Here is an 18,367-nt window from a genome sequence, read left to right as displayed (position 1 = left end):
GGGAACTGTAATTGTGCAAACGTTGCTGCTTGCCCAAAGCTTCCCTCTAACACAGCTTCCTGTTTCCGCCTGGGCGCATGGTGGGGTGGGACGGAGCAGGGGGCCCAGTGTACTTGTGTGCCTAGGGGCCCTTGATGAATTAATCCTGCCCTGATTCCCAGAACAAGTTTGGGAAGCCATGGTATGAACAATGTTAAGGGTTTATTTCTTTTATATGCAATGATTATATTTATGGAAGCACTAGAGCAGTAGAACCAAACATCCCCCCTTCCAGATGGCATGAGGAGCAAAAGCTGGTCTTCCATGTGGTGGTGTACAGTATTGATACTGAACCACCAGACTGGCCCAATGACAGGTTTTGGTTTAAAAATAATCACTGCCTCCTAGATCCTTCCTAAGGAAGATAAAATGCCTTTCTCATCAGCAGATTTCTGTATACTTTTCCTCTGCTACTTTAAATTTTTTAATTTTAGAGCATTATTCCCTTAGTTTAAGGCAGTGGTTCCCAAACCTGTCCTGGGGGACCCCCAGCCAGTCAGGTTTTCAAGATATCCCTAATGAATATGCATGAGAGAGATTTGCATACCTGTCACTTCCATTATATGCAAATCTTGAAAACCTGACTGGCTGGGGGTCCCCCAGGACAGGTTTGGAAACCACTGGTCTAAGGCAGGGGTCCCCAAAGTCTCTCCTTGAGAGCCGAATCCAGTCGGGTTTTCAGGATTTCCCCAATGAATATGCATTGAAAGCAGTGCATGCACATAGATCTCATGAATATTCATTGGGGAAATCCTGAAAACCAAGCTGGATTCGGCCCTCAAGGAAGGACTTTGGGGACCCCTGGTCTAAGGCTCCTGTGCTTCCTGGTCAGCTTCCAGTACATCTGAAAATACAGCTTGCTCTTTTAAGCAGTAGTAACTTAATATTCTATAACATGGAAGGAGTAGCACAATGCTTAAAACTATCAGCAATTAGCAGTAGTCTATTGTTACCATAGCAACTTGCAAATCATCACTGTTGAAGTCAGTGGCTCCCCAGTGGATTGCTGCAACAATCTGCAGCTTTTGCTCAGTGATGTTAAAAATTATCAGCACAATACAGTTGCAGTTTGAAAACATTTGAGGCTTACGCTGATGACCATAACAGAATTGGATTCCCAAACTTACATATTTTAAAAGCTTTCTATAACACATTGGTGTGAAATAAATCAGTTTATTGTTTCTTTAACATTTGGTCAGATTCTATCAATATGACACTTAAGCTTTAATGAGCATTTTATTCCAAAATAGTCAATATTAGCAATTGCAAAACTTATTTACAACAACAAAGGAAGATGAAAAATCTCCCCACTGATTATCCAATCTCTTATACCACCTAATTTATAATTGAGTATATCTGTCTGTGCCACGGAATTGTAGTTGCATGTCTCATTGCCTTTTCTTCAGTGATAAAATTGATAAAATATTCTATAACATGAGTTTGGGCTCTTTAGCTACCTTTGGTTTTGTTCCCTCACTATTCTGGTACTTCAAACTTATTTATAACCCATAGGGTAATTTAAAGCATGATCTCTAAGGCTGGAGAGAGAGAGAGAAAGGAAGGGGAAGGTGGGCAGGGAGAGAGGAAGAAAAAGTTGGATTCATGGAGGGACAGAGAGAGATGTTGGTTGGGGAATGGAATGAGGTCTCCCTCCAACTTAGGAATCAAGGATACTCTTATATCTTGGCATCCCAAGTCCTCTAAATTTTCTTCACACTTCTATCTCTAACCCTCTGTTGTAGTTCCTATTTCTTCTAATGTAAACCGCGCCGAGCTCTACGAACGTGGAGATGATGCGGTATACAAACCTAAGGATTAGATTAGATTAGGTCAGGAGGAGAGGAAGCATGCAGGAGGCAGAAATAAATAAATAAATATTGGATTTACAGTCAGAAGGAAGTGCAACCAGAGACTCATGAAATCACCAGATAACAAAGGTAGGAAAAATGATTTTATTTTCAATTTAGTGATCAAAATGTGTTATAAGAACATAAGAACATAAGAAGTTGCCTCCACTGGGTCAGACCAGAGGTCCATCGCGCCCAGTGGCCCGCTCCCGCGGTGGCCCATCAGGTCCGTGACCTGTGAAGTGGTTTCTGTCTAATGCTATAACCTACCTCTACTTCTTTCTGTACCCCTCAATCCCCTTATCTTTTAGGAACCTATCTAGACCTTCCTTGAACCCCTGTAGCGTGCTCTGGCCTATTACAGCCTCCGGGAGCGTGTTCCATGTGTCCACCACCCTCTGAGTGAAAAAGAACCTCCTAGCATTTGTTCTAAACCTGTCCTTTTTCAATTTCTCCGAGTGCCCCCTTGTGCTTGTGGCTCCCCACAGCCTGAAGAATTTGTCCCTGTCTACCTTCTCTATACCCTTCATGATTTTGAAGGTTTCTATCATGTCTCCTCTAAGTCTCCGCTTTTCCAGGGAGAATAGCCCCAGCATTTCCAATCTGTCATCATATGAGAAGTTTTCCATACCCTTTATCAATTTTTTCGCTCTTCTCTGGAATCCCTCAAGTACTGCCATGTCCTTTTTGAGGTACGGCGACCAATACTGGACACAGTACTCCAGATGTGGGCGCACCATCGCCCGATATAGCAGCAAAATGACTTCCTTCATCCTGGTCGTGATACCCTTTTTGATGATACCCAAATTTTGAGAATTTATATCTGCTGTCTATATTTTGCACTATATTTGTCTATTTTTCTATAGTTGTTACTGAGGTGACATTGCATATTTTAAAGTCATCTGTCTTGACCTCTTTGAAAACCCCCCGAATATAAATGATAATTAACATTTTCTTTGCATACAGTGTGCTTTGTGTTTTTTTTTTAATTTTTATTGTTGGTAGATCATTTTGACTTGGTCATTTTAAAAGTAGCTCACAAGCCAAAAAAGTGTGGGCACCCCGCACCCCTGCTCTAGGTTACCTCTCTGCTTATGGCAGCAGTAGCAATTTAGACTCTGACAGTGGGGACGAGGAGCCAGTGAGGCAGGGGCTAGAAGCGGCTGTGGAGAACAAGGCTCAGGAATGGGTCGAGGCCATAAAAAGGCTACCGAAACTGGACAAGCACTTCCAGAGCGTCACGCGACCCTCCTTTCTCAGCAACCTTTTGAACAATGCTGGCATCCTGGACTGACCAGGATGGTTTAAATTTTTTTTTAAGTTTTATGCTAGTATGTTTCTGTTGGGATATACTGATACCATGGTGTGAGAGATGCTATGGGAAGGGTAGGTTTAAGCTGATGCTGTGCTAAAGAGTGGAGTGGGGGAGTAGGGAAGGGCAAGGCTGATTCTGGACAGATGGGGTGGGGGGTTAGCAAGGGAAGGCTAGGACTGATTCCAGGCTACAGGACAATTTATTTATCTATTTTACCCCCCTTCCCCCCGCTTTCACTAAACCATGATATTGGTTTTTAGTGCAGGGAGCCACACTGAATGCTTTGTGCAATAATTGATGATTTTGTCTCTGCAAACGCAAGGAAAGTCCACTTTACCTCTAAGTGATTTTGTTCACATTTCGGATGTTTTATACTGTTGAAGAAATCTGTTCCAATTTGTAAGTTTATAGAATGTAGGGTATTTAAAGTTGTATTACCTGTGGTACTAATGGTGATTGGTGATTAGGAGGGCAGTGAGATGAAGGAATTGGAAGGGCCCCCTCATTAATTTCTGCCCTGGGCCCTAGAATGTCTAAAACCGGCCCTGACGGTAGTAGCAGCTCTTACACTTATAGGAATTCTATGAGCATTGGAGCTATTACTGCTGAGGCCAGTGATAAAAACCATGCAATGGTTTTGTAAAGGGGGGGGGGGGTAAGTAACTCTGCATTGAACCTTTACCAAGCCTTTACAGCTGTTCTCTGTCTTTGGACTTGGTTCCAAAGATGGATGGCTTGTTAGTAGAAATTATATGTATTCTCAGTTCATTATATGTATTCTTAGTTCATTGGACCTGTAAATTGTGGTATTCATCCTATGCCTGCTAGGTGGGTCCTCAGAGCAGTGCACAGCTCAAGAGTAGACACTCCACAAACAGTTCAATTTAAACCTCAAACTGAACATTTTGATGACTTTCCTTCTTTGGCCCCTAGAGGGAGCGGGAGAGCAGATTTGCAGTTTTCCAACCCCCACACAGCTCTAGTTTAGCTCCCAGCAGTCACCTGCAGGCTGGAAGTAGAAACAGCTGGAAAACCTTTTCGCCTGAGGGTTTGGGACGTGGCTGCAGGCTATTACACCAGAGAGCAGAACAGCTAGAGAAGCAGAAGCAGCAGAAACCGAGAAGGCAGGGTGACTCAGGGTTGAGAGCTCTGGATGGGAGTGAGCAGCTGGAAGGTATGGAGCTGATTGAGGCTGGTCTGGAGCCACCCAATCTAATGCCTCAAGATTTCCAGGACATGGAACTGGAGCCTTATGCTGAGCCCCGGAATGGAGTCCTGCCAATGGAGGTTTGCTGGACTGAAGGCAAGTAAATCAGATTGCCTAAATGCTTAACTTGAACACTGCTTAACTAAGCTGACTAAATGGTTTTCTTTTGGTAACCCTGAAGAAAGTGTGGCACTTGGTGGCACCTCTAAGAACTGAAAAGGAACTGTTTTGAATTTTGTGGGTTTTTTTCTTCCCTCTGGGTGGGGGAAGGGCGGTTACCAGGAAGTGGGGAATGCTCTGCGTTTTCTGTGGTGGGATTGAGGGCCTATGATTGGCGAATTGCGACCATGCAGAACACACTCCCTGGCTAGCACATCAGCTGCTGGGGCCTAGTGCCGTAGCACTAGTACAGGCTGAGGATATCAGCCCAAAAGACTGGGGTTTTTTTTCAATGCTTTGAAAGTTTGGACTATTAATCGGCTGGAAAGCCAGCAGCAGCTTTGGAAAAGCTTGAATGATGTGTTTTTGAACTTTATTTGACTGACATTAACCCATAGACTGTTTAACAGTGTATTTTGTTTGTTTTTGGGACTATATTTCATATCTGGAACATCCTGACAAGATTGTGGTTTTTTTCCAATGTGGAACTGATTGAACCTGACACAAGCAAGCTGGTTTGAATGTTTTGTTCTGAAGAATAAACCCAGTAATTGCTTGATACAATATATTACATTACATTACATTAGTGACTTCTATTCCGCCTGTACCTTGCAGTTCTAAGCGGATTACATTAGAAGATGGCTGGACATTTCCCAGGAGATTACAAAATGGGTTGGATTCAAACTAGAGGTTTTGAGGAGTAATTGAGGAAAGATAGCAAGAGGGGAGGGAGACACCGGAGAGATTGCGGGGAAGGGAAGGAGAGCTCTAAAGATAAAGAGAGTTAAGAGGACTCAAAAGATTTTTTGAATAGCAGAGTTTTGAGATCTTTTCGAAATGATTTAAAGTCTCTTGTTGCTGTCAGCAGGTTGGAGATATAGGGGTCCAGTTTCGCTGCCTGCGTCGCTAGGAGGGCGTCATACATCTTCTTGCGCTGAGTTCCCTTGAGTAGTGGGTAGGAGAATGGGGTCTGGGTTCTCTGTAGTCTGGATGTGAGGTTTTGGTTTAGGCGGTTGTGTAGGTAGATAGGTGCAATTCCGTTTATTGCTTTGAATAGTAGACAGTAGAATTTAAATTGAACTCGGGCTCTTATTGGTAGCCAGTGGGAGTCTAGGTAGGCATTGGTGATATGGTCAAATTTTCCGAGTGAGTAGATCAGTCTGAGGGCAATATTTTGAATGGTCTGTAGTTGTTTTATCAGGTTTGTGGTAGAGAATATTGCAGTAGAGGATATTGTGGTAGAGGATATTGCAGTAGTCCAATAGTCCCAAGACAAGGGATTGGACTATGATCCTGTATTGCTCTTTGTCGAAGAATTTTCTGGTGTGGCGGTGTTCATTTCTGTTAACCCTTTTTCTTTCCTTGTGCTGCCTATAGAGGTTCACAAGAGTTTTCTCTTGCCACTGGTGCCCTAGGACCCATTGCACTGAGGCTGCCGGTGACAAAGTACACAGTCCTGGTAGTGGATCCCTTCTCTAATGGGAACATACTATTGCTTCTTCTGTCCCTCTCCTCTGAAGATAGTGTTGGTGATCTATTTCCTATTCCATACCTCACAAGGAGCAGCACAGCAACTAGATAGGTTCTGGTACCATTTCTGAATAGGAAAATATCAGTAGCAGCAGTGGCATACCAAGGGGGGAGGGGTGCTCCCAGGGCTAGCATCATCAGGGAACTTCTTCTGGCAGTGTTCATAATTTGCTGCTTTGCCAAGTGCTGACATCGGGCCTTCTGCTCTGCTGATCCTGCTTTTTCGGAAGTAAGAAGTAGGTGGTACCGGCAGAGTGGAAGGCCTGACACCGGCAAGAGTAACAAGTTGTGAAATGCTGTCCATGATAAAACACAAGTTTTTAGAGAGTGGGGGGTGACAGAGAAAAAGAACAACCATGGAGGTAGGGCGATCAGATGAGGGAAACCCCAGAGGGTTGGAGGGGTAGGGGATCGAGATGCTGGCCCTTGGGTGGGGGTGATAGTGTGTAAGAGCTTAGTGCAGGTTAAAGGAAATAGGGACATCAAGCTGCAATTGGTGGATTTGGGAGGAAACAAGTTTCTAAGTTTTCCAAGATATCCACAATGAATAAGCATGAAACTTAATTTACATATGATGAGACTCCAGTGTATGCAAATTAATCTTATACATATTCATTCTGAATATCCTGAAAAATCTGACTAGTTGTGGGGTCCTCAACGAAGGTTTGAAAAGCTCTGAGATATACTCTGACAAAGAAGCCTCATGTTGAAACACAAGCTATTCAAGAAGGTCAGCAATCGGTCATCTTATTGCTACAAAACCTTTACACACACAAAAAAAGTTAGGGGCTAAGTTTCCTACAGTGTGCTACCACTACTAAGTCAACTGGGGGTATGTTATTAGTCCAAGGGGAACTCCTGCCAGATTGGGCCCCGAATCCAGGGACATTCACAAGGGGGGTGTTACCAATGTCATAGTGAGGGAGGTTGGTGCCTGGGGCAGTGGTGCCCGGTATCACTGCGCCGTGCGCCCCCTCACTCTTCCCAGCCACTTGAGCGTCCCCTGCCCCTCACGTACCTCTTGAAATGTTCACTGGAGCGAGCAGATCTTCCACATGCTGCTTGCACTTTCCTTATCTCTCTTCTGATTTCATGTCCTGGTCCTGCAACCAGAAGGGAACAGAGGCTGGTGTGAGGAGAATGTAGAAAATTCTGCTTGCACCGGCAAACTTTTCAAGAGGTACGCAGTGGGATGGAGAGGAGGAGAAGCTCTGGCACTCCCTTTGAAGATCGAAGATCGAAGATGGCACCTGGGGCGGTCTGCCCCCCGCCCCCTCTTTCAAAACAACCATTCAAAGACTCTGAATCATTCAAAATTCGGAAGTCCGACTGATTTTTGGGTTAAAAAAATGGGGAACATATATCTCCCTACTACCAATAACTCCATTGGCTGCCCCTGGAAGCAAGAGTTCTGTTCAAATTTGCCTGTCTTTGTTTCAAATCTATTCTTGGTTCGGCCCACATGTACGGTTCCCCATTTTAACTTAGATTGTACTCTGCGTGTGGGTCTGATTGTTTAACCATCCAACAATAAAGGCCTGCTGTTACAAAAGATACCTGAACAGAATACTTGCTTTCCAAGCAGGTCAACTTAACGATTGGCTGGGTAACATTATCACGCACTCCTCATTCTACCTAAGTTTCAGAAAATTAGTAAAAACAAACTTGTTTAACCGATTTGTAACCTAAGATCTCTTAAGCCCTATCTCTTTAATACTCTAACTGAATTGTTACCCAAGATCTCTTATGCCTTACCTCTGTATTCTGCTCACTTGTATTTTGATGACTTTACATTGTATCTATATTCGCTGACTATCCAGCTCTTCTCTGTTGTAAACCGCCTTGAACTACTACGGCTTTGGCGGTATATAAGAATAAAATTATTATTATTACTACGTCACTGGGTGTCGCATACGTAACGCCTCATATTCATTCCACACATTCCATAGTCCCTACATTCACATCCTGTTCCATATCTGCTGTCATTTATGTTTCTTTGTAAATGTGTCGTGTTCTCCACAAACAGTACTTCATAACATGTTCATTTATAATTTTTACTTATTCATTGGTCTTCAGAAGTGCCAGTATTAGCCAATTGGTTTGAGTTGCCAAATACTATGTGGCACTAGCCTCCTCATCAGATAGTTATGTTTTATATAAAGTGCTTTAGTGCATTAGTACTTCTATACTTCAGTGCTTAAGTAAATAAATAATCTTTCAACTTATCTTTTTTTCTGCATTTTCTGAGTTTTCCCTTTGTCAATAGTTATCGGGAAGGGACCTGGCATTCCGACGTGTTTAGCCCAAAGGCTGTATCAAGAAAAAATCCCCTGCAATAAAATGCATTCATTAAGCTCAGTATAAGATATCAATTTAATTAAAAGACCTTTCTGCTATTGCAAACATCTCTAAAAACATCTTTAAAGAAAGGGGTTCTTCCCAACTTTAAAGAAAGGGGTTCTTCCCCCTTTAGTAGTTACCCCTTTGTAAATGTGAGCACTAAGTTGTAGAATAGATCCAATTATCACCAGCATGTAGGTAAATGTATGGAACAGTGCATGGTGTGCAGTTTTCAATTTTGATAAAGGCTCTTTAGCAGAATGCCATTTAGGGGCATAATTATCAGTGTGAGGTACTGTTAAGATGTATTATATTATCTTCAAAATGTGTTATTTTAGCATAGGTCCCATTTTACGCAGTGACACCTTGCTACCAATTACTGGGGTTAACAGTAAAATAGCTCATTTTAATGGTAGTCCATATTAATAAGTTCTTTCTCATAGATGGGTAAATGGCTTTTAAAATTTTTTCTCTGTATGGTCTATAGGGGGAGAGTATGCTACTAGATAAAATGGCTACGAGACATAATGCCACACATAAGAAAGAATTCGTTTTCTATAAAGATTACAGCCTATTAAAATAAATGAAACCTATATGTTCTGTTTACTTATTATGGAAAATTATTTTAAATATGAACAGGAGAATAAGGGGTTAAGAGTTTAAAGCAGTCTCATAAAGGAAGGCTTTTATGCTGCTGGGTATGATTAAGGCTAGAGAGGGTTAAGTGGGTTTTGTTTTTTTTCCCTACTGCAACTTTCCTTCTATGCATTTGTAATATGATTAATGTGGTACTGCTAGTTTTTCTCTATACAGCTCATTTCTCCTTTAAACTCCCAAGGCAATCTACAGTATTAGTAGTTTCAGAAACACATGCAGGTGCCGCTGGGGTGCATCAACAAGCAGAGAAGTTTGAAGCCTCATCTACTTAAAACCCATTAAAGGGGTCAAGCAAAGGGTTATCAATTTTTCCTCATGGTGATTGAGTAGACTGGGGAACAGGTAGCTAGGGTGAATTTAAAATTAATGGGCTGCATAAAACCTCATTGTGTGTGGCGGAACAGTTCTATGGATTCTTGGGCTTGATCTGTATTTCTGGTTTTGAGCATAAGCACAGTGCTTTTCCTGTTCTGTTTTTGCCTTAGACCACTTAAAAGCTGACAGTGATATGGGACCCACTCAAGTAAAGCTATATGAGAAGTTGTTGAAATCAAATAGGCCACGGTGTATAATAGTTCTCCTTTTCAGTTGCATAGTGGCAATATTCTAAACTGATGCACATTACATTTTTAGATAAGCTCTATGTTTAAAAAAAATGTTTTTGTTTCCTTATATAAGTACCATAAACAGCTGGGGATGTGCTTATTTGGGGAGTCTGAAGAAGAGGGTATATGTAGCCCTGGGCTGCACAGATTTTCTCTTTATCCTCCGCTTTTTCCCTAAACACTGAACTCTCAGACTGCCATAGTCTAATCTAATCTAATCCTTAGGTTTGTATACCGCATCATCTCCACGTTCGTAGAGTTCGACGCGGTTTACAGTAGGAAAAATAGGAAGGAACTACAACAGAGGGCTAGAGGTAGAAGTATGAAGAAAATTTAGAGGACTTGGGATGCCAAAATATAAGAGTTTCTTTGATTCCTAAATTGGAGGGAGACTTACATTTTTTGAGAAAAGCCAGGTTTTCAGATGTTTGTGGAAAACTTGGAGAGAGCTCAAGTTCCGAAGAGGGGAGGTAAGGTTGTTCCAGAGCTCAGTGATTTTGAAGTGGAGGGAGGTCCCTAGCTTTCCTGTGTGGGAAATGCCTTTTAGTGAGGGGAAGGATAGTTTTAATTTGTGGGAGGATCTGGTGGTATTAGGGTTTGAGGAATTCCAAGAAAGAGGGATAAAGGGAGGGAGGATACCATATAGGATTTTGAAAGTTAAACAGGCGCATTTATAGTGGACCCTGGCGATTATCGGAAGCCAGTGGAGCTTGGCCAGGAGCGGGGAGACATGGTCAAATTTACTTTTAGCGAAGATGAGCTTGGCCGTGGCATTCTGAATCCGTTGGAGTCTGTGGAGGTTTTTCTTAGTTAGGCTTAAATAGATAGAGTTGCAATAGTCCAATCTGGAGAGGATGATGGATTGGACAAGGAGGGTAAAATGTTTTTGATGGAAGCAGGATCTAACTTTCCTCAGCATGTGAAGGCTGAAAAAGCATTTTTTTACCAAGGATTGGAGGTGGTCATTGAAGGACAATGTGGAATCAATGATGATGCCCAAGACCTTGCTCGAGAACTCAAGCTGCAGAGAGGAGCCAGAGGGTAGTGGGATGGAGGTGGGTAGGTGATCTAGTTTTGGACCGAGCCAAAGAAGTCTTGTTTTGGACTCATTCAATTTCATTTGCACAGTGTGGGCCCAGGATTGTAGGTTCATTATACAAGAGGATATGTTCTTAGACAGGTCGGTGAGGTTCGAATCGGTCTCGAGGAGGACGAGGATGTCGTCTGCATAAGTGTAAATTGTTTCAAGGGGGGATAGTCTCCTATTTTCTCCTCTCTGTGTACCAGCTCTCACTCATGTGTTCTCTCTCCTTATTACCCCCCTCCACACAAGGTAAAATTAGGCCTTACCTGCTAATTTTCTTTCCCTTAAGTCACAGCAGGCGAATCCAGGGCAGGATGCACAAAACTCTCTGACCATCTAACTGGCTTAACGACAACCTAATTTGCTGACCCGATATACAAAATGGTCCACCGCGTGCTTTTCTGTGTGTTCATTCATTCTCTGATTCTGCCATGCAAATGACCTCATTAGTATTAAAATGAAGCCATTAATATTAAAACAAGCCCTCCGATCATAGAACCATGATGGCAGACAAATGCCAAATGGCCCACACTTGATGAAACTGTAGGGAAATAATTTTAAAACCAATCGGAGGAAATATTATTTCACTCAGAGAATAGTTAAGCTCTGGAATGCGTTGCCAGAGGTTGTGGTAAAAGCGGATAGTGTAGCTGGTTTTTAAGAAAGGTTTGGACAAATTCCTGGAGGAAAAGTCCATAGTCCAATCTGCTTGCCCTGGATTGGTAGCATGGAATGTTGCTACTCTTTGGGTTTTGGCCAGGTACTAGTGACTGGATTGGCTATCGTGAGAACAGGCTACTGGGCTTGATGGACCATTGATCTGACCCAGTAAAGCTATTCTTATGTTTTATCCATTATCTCCTCCTCTATCTAAGAGATCCCACACTATCCCTCGCTTTCTTGAATTCAGACAATCTTTATCTACACCACCACTGCCGGGAGACTGTTGCATGCATCTACCACCCTTTCTGTAAAAAGTATTTCCTTAGATTACTTCTGAGCCTATCACCTCTTAACTTCATTCATTTCAGAGCTTTCTTTCAAATAAAAGAGACCCGAATCATGTGCATTTATGCCACGTAGGTATTTAAATGTCTCTATCATATCTCCCCTCTCCCTCTTTTCCTCCAAAATACAGATTGAGATCTTTAAGTCTGTCTCCATATACCTTATGGTGAAGACCACCGACCATTTTTAGTAGCCTTCCTCTGGACCGACTCCATCCTTTTTATATCTCTTTGAAAATGCAGTCTCCAGAATTGCTCACAATATTCTAAATGAGGTCACACCATAGTCTTATATAGGGGGCATCAATACCTCCTTTTTCCTACTGACCATACCTCTCCCTGCACCCTTTGCACCCTAGCATCCTTCTAGTTTTTGCCGTCACCTTTTCAACCTGTTTGGCCACCTTAAGATCATCACATGCAATCATAACTGTCCCGCTCTTCTGTCATGAACATAAATTCTTCATCTCCTAAACTGTATCGTTCCTTTGGTTTTTTTTGCAGCCCAAATGCATGACCTTGCATTTAGTAGCATTAAATTTTAGCTGCCAAATTTCAGACCATTCTTCAAGCTTCACTAGATCTTTAAGAACATAAGAACATAAGAACATAAGAAGTTGCCTCCGCTGAGGCAGACCCTAGGTCCATCCTGCTCAGCGGTCCGCTCCCGCGGCGGCCCATCAGGCCCATTTCCTGAGCAATGGTCTATACCTATCTATACCCCTCAATCCCTTTTTCTTCTAGGAATCTATCCAAACCTTCTTTGAAACCATATTTTCTTGTCTACAACAGCCTCTGGAAGCGTGTTCCACGTATCCACCACCCTCTGAGTGAAAAAGAACCTCCTAGCGTTTGTTCTAAACCTGTCCCCTTTCAATTTCTCCGAGTGCCCCCTTGTACTTGTGGCGCCCCTTAATTTGAAAAATCTGTCCCTGTCTACTTTTTCTATGCCCTTCAGGATCTTGAAGGTTTCTATCATGTCTCCTCTAAGTCTTCGCTTCTCCAGGGAGAAAAGTCCCAACTGCTTCAATCTTTCGGTAATCTTTTGTAGCTTATGAAAACTATCTTCTTATTCCTTACGTTCTCAGCCACTACTTTTGAGAACCAAAGCGTCTTTCTTTCCCTCTTATTTGCCTCACAAAAAAGTCTGCCACCTCTATAATAACTCCTTCCAGTTTTGCCCACTGCATATCTACTCCTTCCAGACAATTTCTTGATATAATACCCCATCCGAACAATGTTAGTTTTTTGTAAATCTAGAAACTTTACTTTTGAATGAGCCCTCTCTATACCTGTCTTAATATTAAACCATACCATGCAGTGATCACCGGATGCCAGATGAATCGTCTGAGTTTCCATTGTTTCCTATGTGGAAATTTGCTTTGATATACAAGTTCTTTGGATTACAAGCATGCTTCTGGAACGAATTATGCTCGCAAACCAAGGTTTGACTGTGTGTGTGTGTGTGTGTGTGTATATGTATGTATGTATGTATAATGAGATTCAAAGCATTTGCATTCAAACTAGAATTTTATTTCTTACAGAGCAAGATTTATAAAATCAGGCATAAGAATAGCCTTACTGGGTCATACCAATGGTCCATCAAGCCCAGTAGCCCGTTCTCACGGTGGCCAATCCAGGTCACTAGCCACTAGTACCTGGCCAAAACCCAAGGTGTAGCAATATTCCATGCTACCGATACAGGGCAAGCAGTGACGTTTTTTTCTTCCAGTAACTTGTCCAAACCTTTCATAAAACCAGCTACACTATCTGCTCATCCTCTGGCAATGCGTTCCAGAGCTTAACTATTCTCCGAGTGAAAAAAAATTTACTCCAATTGGTTTTAAAAGTTTTCCCCTGTAACTTCAACGAGTGTCCCCTAGTCTTTGTAATTTTTGACGGAGTGAAAAATCGATCCACTTGTACCCGTTCTACTCCACTCAGGATTTTGTAGACTTCAATCATATCTCCCCTCAGCCGTCTCTTTTCCAAGCTGAAGAGCCCTAACCGCATTAGTCTTTCCTCATACGAGAGGAGTTCCATCCCCTTTACCATCTTGGTCGCTTTTCTTTGAACCTTTTCTAGCGCCACTATATCTTTCTTGAGATAAGGAGACCAGAATTAAACACAATACTCCAAATGAGGTCGCAGGATGGCACTCGCACATGTGTGGTACGGAAGGTCATAAGACTTCTAAAGAAGTTAAAGTGACAGTATACTTTTGCAATGTCTGTACCGGGGCTCCTTGAATGACGTCACCCATCTGTGAGAATATCTGCCTGCTGCCTGTGGATAACAATCTGTTACAAGTAAATAACTGTGCTTTAGTTAAATCTGTAGCGTGTGTACTAAGTTATGTTCTTAATTACATGTGTAAATTATTAGCATAATGGTGTATATGCATGTTAAATGCCAAAATTCCTCCTAAGTAGTAATTTACAAATACGCACATATGCATTTTACTTGTAGGCATAAACATCGGTGGAGTCTGGGCAGGACTCCCACATTTGTGCGTAACACAGAGAACACGATAAATTAAGCGCATATCATTGGAACTTTGGCCTACACAGTTACGTCAGTTCTATGGCTGGTATAAGTGGTTACACTTAACTTATAGGTCTGTAAGAGAGAAGTCACGTATGTTCCTTTATACAATAGGCTCTTACCAGGTCCTAGGCACCAGTTATAGAATTATCTCCAATTTGTTTTCATTCTTACTTTTGAATAAAACAGCCTTTAAAGGGATTTTTTTTCCCTCTGTTGTAATTTCTCCTTCCAGCACATTTAACCTAGTCATTGCAATGGCAGTCCTCCTATACCAGGGCTTGTTCCATAATCCTACAATCATAGGTCCTAAATTTGATCAGTAGGTGTCATGATTGTATTATGACTATGACTCATCCTCCCTCTCCAATGTCCCTGACCAGTCTGAGGGATAGAATAAGGGCATTGTCATAAAGTACACACAGCAGTGCCTGAGTTGCCAAACTGGGCTCCCCCTCCGCCTCCCCCCCCCCCCCATTTCCTTTCTGATGCAAAAACAGACTAGAATAAAAACAGAAAAGAGGCTTCTGCAATCCACGGTTAAACAATAAATATGCTTAACTAGCTCTTCGGTCTAGTTACAAGGGAAAGCTAATGAAATAATGGCAGCTTTTGATTTTGAGACATTTTACAATTTACTCCTCCAGACTGCCTTATTTATTTATTTTTTTCTTTCTGTAATTTGTAACATCTTCCATTATATGTAGATGATGTTTATTTCAACTTTGAATCAAACAGATTAACATCATTCATGCTAAGAAAAAGATCTCATTGAAGCATCTTAAATAGATTAAAAGCTTTCTACTGAAGTCCGTTATACAGAACCAATAGAATAGTTACTTCATCTTCTATTATCTCAGATACAAACTTAGACTGTAAGTTTATTCAAGTTCAAGTTTCAAGTTTATTAGGATTTTATATACCGCCTATCAAGGTTATCTAAGCGGTTTTACAATCAGGTACTCAAGCATTTTCCCTCTCTGTCCCGGTGGGCTCACAATCTAGCTAATGTACCTGGGGCTATGGAGGACTGAGTGACTTGCCCAGGGTCACAAGCCCTTTTGGGAACAGGGAAATCGTTACAGTATCTGAATATAGATTATCATGATCTATTACTGAATAAAGGGTGAGCTAAATCCAAATAAATATGTAAAAATAAATGTATTTAGTGCTACCGCCTATATGGATAGCAGTCTTAATATTTGAATTAAGTGCAAGTGACTATACAAGCTGACTCAAAATTAGAGGTTACATAAAATGTTACGTTAAGCAAGCATATTTCTTAGTCTCAATTAGTGATCTTAATTGAACATTGTACAGCTTGAGGAAAGTTGAAAATCACAGGGTCATAGCTGCTTAAAAGCTGTACTGTCAACTAGTCCTGCCCGATTTACAATTCGAATCTATTCAATTTCCCAAAAAATCAGCCTCCCAATTCAATGATTGACCCTTCCCCTGTGTCTTCCAAAAGCAGGAGCTGCAGCGCTGCCTCTTGCTGGCCATCCGCTGCAGCTCCTGCTTGAGGGGGAAGAGTCAGTCAGAAAGGCCTCCCCCAGCTTCCCCCCTCTTACCTCCTTAAGGTTAATATGGCAGCTTGCAGGCTCGTTGGTGTTATAGCGATCCCTGCAGCTGCCCGTCGTCCTCAGCGGCACATTCTCTCTGCTACATCCTGCCCCTGCTCTGACATCAGGGACAGGCTCATGGCAGAGAGAATGTGCTGCTGAGGATGACAGGCAGCTGTAGGGATCGCTATAATACCAATGAGCCTGCAAGCTGCCGTGTTAACCTAAAAGTAAGAGCGGGGAAGCTGGGGGAGGATACAGGCCTTTGCGGGGGGGATCTGGCCGAAGAGTGCCTTCACGGCAGGGGGGGCAGGCCTGTGCAGAGGAAGGAGTAAGAGAGGGGAGGAGAGATGCCAGACCTGGGGTGAAGGGAAGAGAGAGACTAAACAAAAAAGAGGGGGAGGAAAGCAAAGGGGAGGTGCTGGATTAATGGAGAGAGGGAAAGAGAAATGCAAAACCACAAGGGGAAGGGTACAAGAGGGACAGATACTGCTCCAAAGTGGGTGGGCAGGGTGCAGGATGGCAGGAGAGATAGTAGGAGAAAGCCTGTACCTGGGGAAGGGGATACAAGAGGTAAAGAAGAGAGAAAGAACAAGCTGGATATGGGGAGAGATAAGATGCTGGACATGGAGAGAGCATAGGAACAGGGACACAAGGGGGACAGTACTGGAAAGGAGAATAGGGACAGGGACACAGAAGAGAGATGCTGGATGAAAGGGTAGTTGAGAAAAGGAGAGATGGTGGATCTGAGGATGGTGGGGTCCATTGCTGCGCTGCGGGGGGATGGAGATGAACAAAAGGAAAGATGCCAGACCTCCGGGGGAGGAAAGGGAAACAGAAGGGGAGGACAGAGATGGAAGATGGAAGAAGGACGGCAAAGTAAAGGCAAAAGAAAACCGGCATGGTTTACTAGAGAGGTGAGGGAAGCCATAAAGGGAAAGAAGGACTCCTTTAAAGAATGGAAACACACGAAAACAACCGAAGCTCGGAACAAGCACAAAGAGGAGCAGAAGAAATGTCACAAGGCAGTGAGGGATGCCAAAAAGGACTACGAGGAGAAAATAGCACAAGAGGCCAAGAATTTCAAGCCCTTCTTTAGATACATAAAAGGAAAACTCCCAGCAAAAGAGGCGGTGGGACCATTGGATGACCAGGGAAGAAATGGGTACATCAAGGAAGACAAACAAATTGCTGACAAACTAAATTCCTTCTTTGCATCTGTCTTTACGAAGGAGGACACTGCAACAATACCAGAAGTAGTGAAAGTGTTCAAAGGAGTAATAGAGGACAGCCTTACCACAGTAAAGGTGGACTTGGACCAGATATACTACCAGATTGACAAACTTAAAGGTGACAAATCCCCTGGACCTGATGGAATTCACCCGAGAGTCTTAAAAGAACTGAAGGTTGAAATCGGAGAGCTATTGCAAAAACTTGCCAACCTATCAATTAGAACTGGTCAGATACCGGTCAATTGGAAGATAGCGAACATCACGCCAATTTTCAAAAAAGGATCAAGAGGAGAACCGGGCAACTACAGACCTGTGAGTCTTACATTTGTCCCTGGAAAGATGGTTGAAGCACTGATTAAAGATAGCATAGTCTGGCACTTGGACACACCCGACCTGATGGGAGCCAGTCAACACGGCTTCAGGGAAGGGAAATCATGTTGACGAATTTACTTCAATTTTTCGAAACCGTGAACAAACATATTGATAACGGAGAACCGATGGACATAATATACTTGGAATTCCAAAAAGCGTTCGACAAAGTTCCACATGAAAGACTTCTCAGGAAACTACAAAGCCATGGAATAGAGGGAGATATACTAAGATCGATAGGCAAATGGCTGGAGAACAGAAAGCAGAGAGTGGGCATAAATGAGAAGTTCTCGGACTCGGAGAAAGTGACTAGCGGTGTGCCCCAGGGCTCGGTACTTGGGCCCATCTTATTTAATATTTTCATAAATGACCTAGAAGAAGGAACATCCAGTGGGATCATCAAGTTTGCTGACGACACAAAGCTATGCTGGGCAATCAGATCGCAGAAGGACAGCGAGTGACTTGTGTCAGTTAGAGAAATGGGTGGAGAAATGGCAGATGAAGTTTAATGTAGAAAAGTGCAAAGTAATGCATTGAGGCAGCAAGAACAAGGAATACGAGTATAGAATGTCGGGTGCAACTCTGGGTAAGAGCAAACAAGAAAAGGACCTGGGTGTACTGATAGGACCCTGAAACCATTGGCACAATGCGCGGCAGCGGCAAAGAAAGCAAACAGAATGTTAGGCATGATAAAGAAAGGAATCACGAGTAGATCGGAGAAAGTTATAATGTCACTTTATAGGGCAATGGTCAGACCACACTTGGAATACTGTGTCCAACATTGGTCTCCCAACCTAAAGAAGGATATAAAAATGCTGGAGAGGGTGCAGAGATGAGCAACGAAGCTAATAAATGGTATGGAGAACTTGG

The 18,367-nt window shown here is 42.7% G+C and overlaps 1 protein-coding gene across 1 annotated transcript in view; it reads left to right on the top strand.

Moving 5' to 3' along the window:
- Window positions 1–4,234: 4,234 nt before the first annotated feature.
- GABBR2 (gamma-aminobutyric acid type B receptor subunit 2) overlaps window positions 4,235–18,367 on the top strand; it is a 1,059,696-nt gene continuing 1,045,563 nt past the window's right edge. The window contains exon 1 of the mRNA XM_033929595.1: window positions 4,235–4,504. Within this exon, the coding sequence (XP_033785486.1) occupies window positions 4,454–4,504 (51 nt within the window). The 5' untranslated portion in view covers window positions 4,235–4,453. The remainder of the gene's footprint in view (window positions 4,505–18,367) is intronic.

The sequence above is a fragment of the Geotrypetes seraphini genome, chromosome 2, assembly GCF_902459505.1.
Source record: "Geotrypetes seraphini chromosome 2, aGeoSer1.1, whole genome shotgun sequence".
Classification (NCBI taxonomy): domain Eukaryota; kingdom Metazoa; phylum Chordata; class Amphibia; order Gymnophiona; family Dermophiidae; genus Geotrypetes; species Geotrypetes seraphini.
The sequence above is the reverse complement of the archived record's forward strand: the minus strand, read 5'-3'. Positions and strand labels throughout refer to the sequence as shown.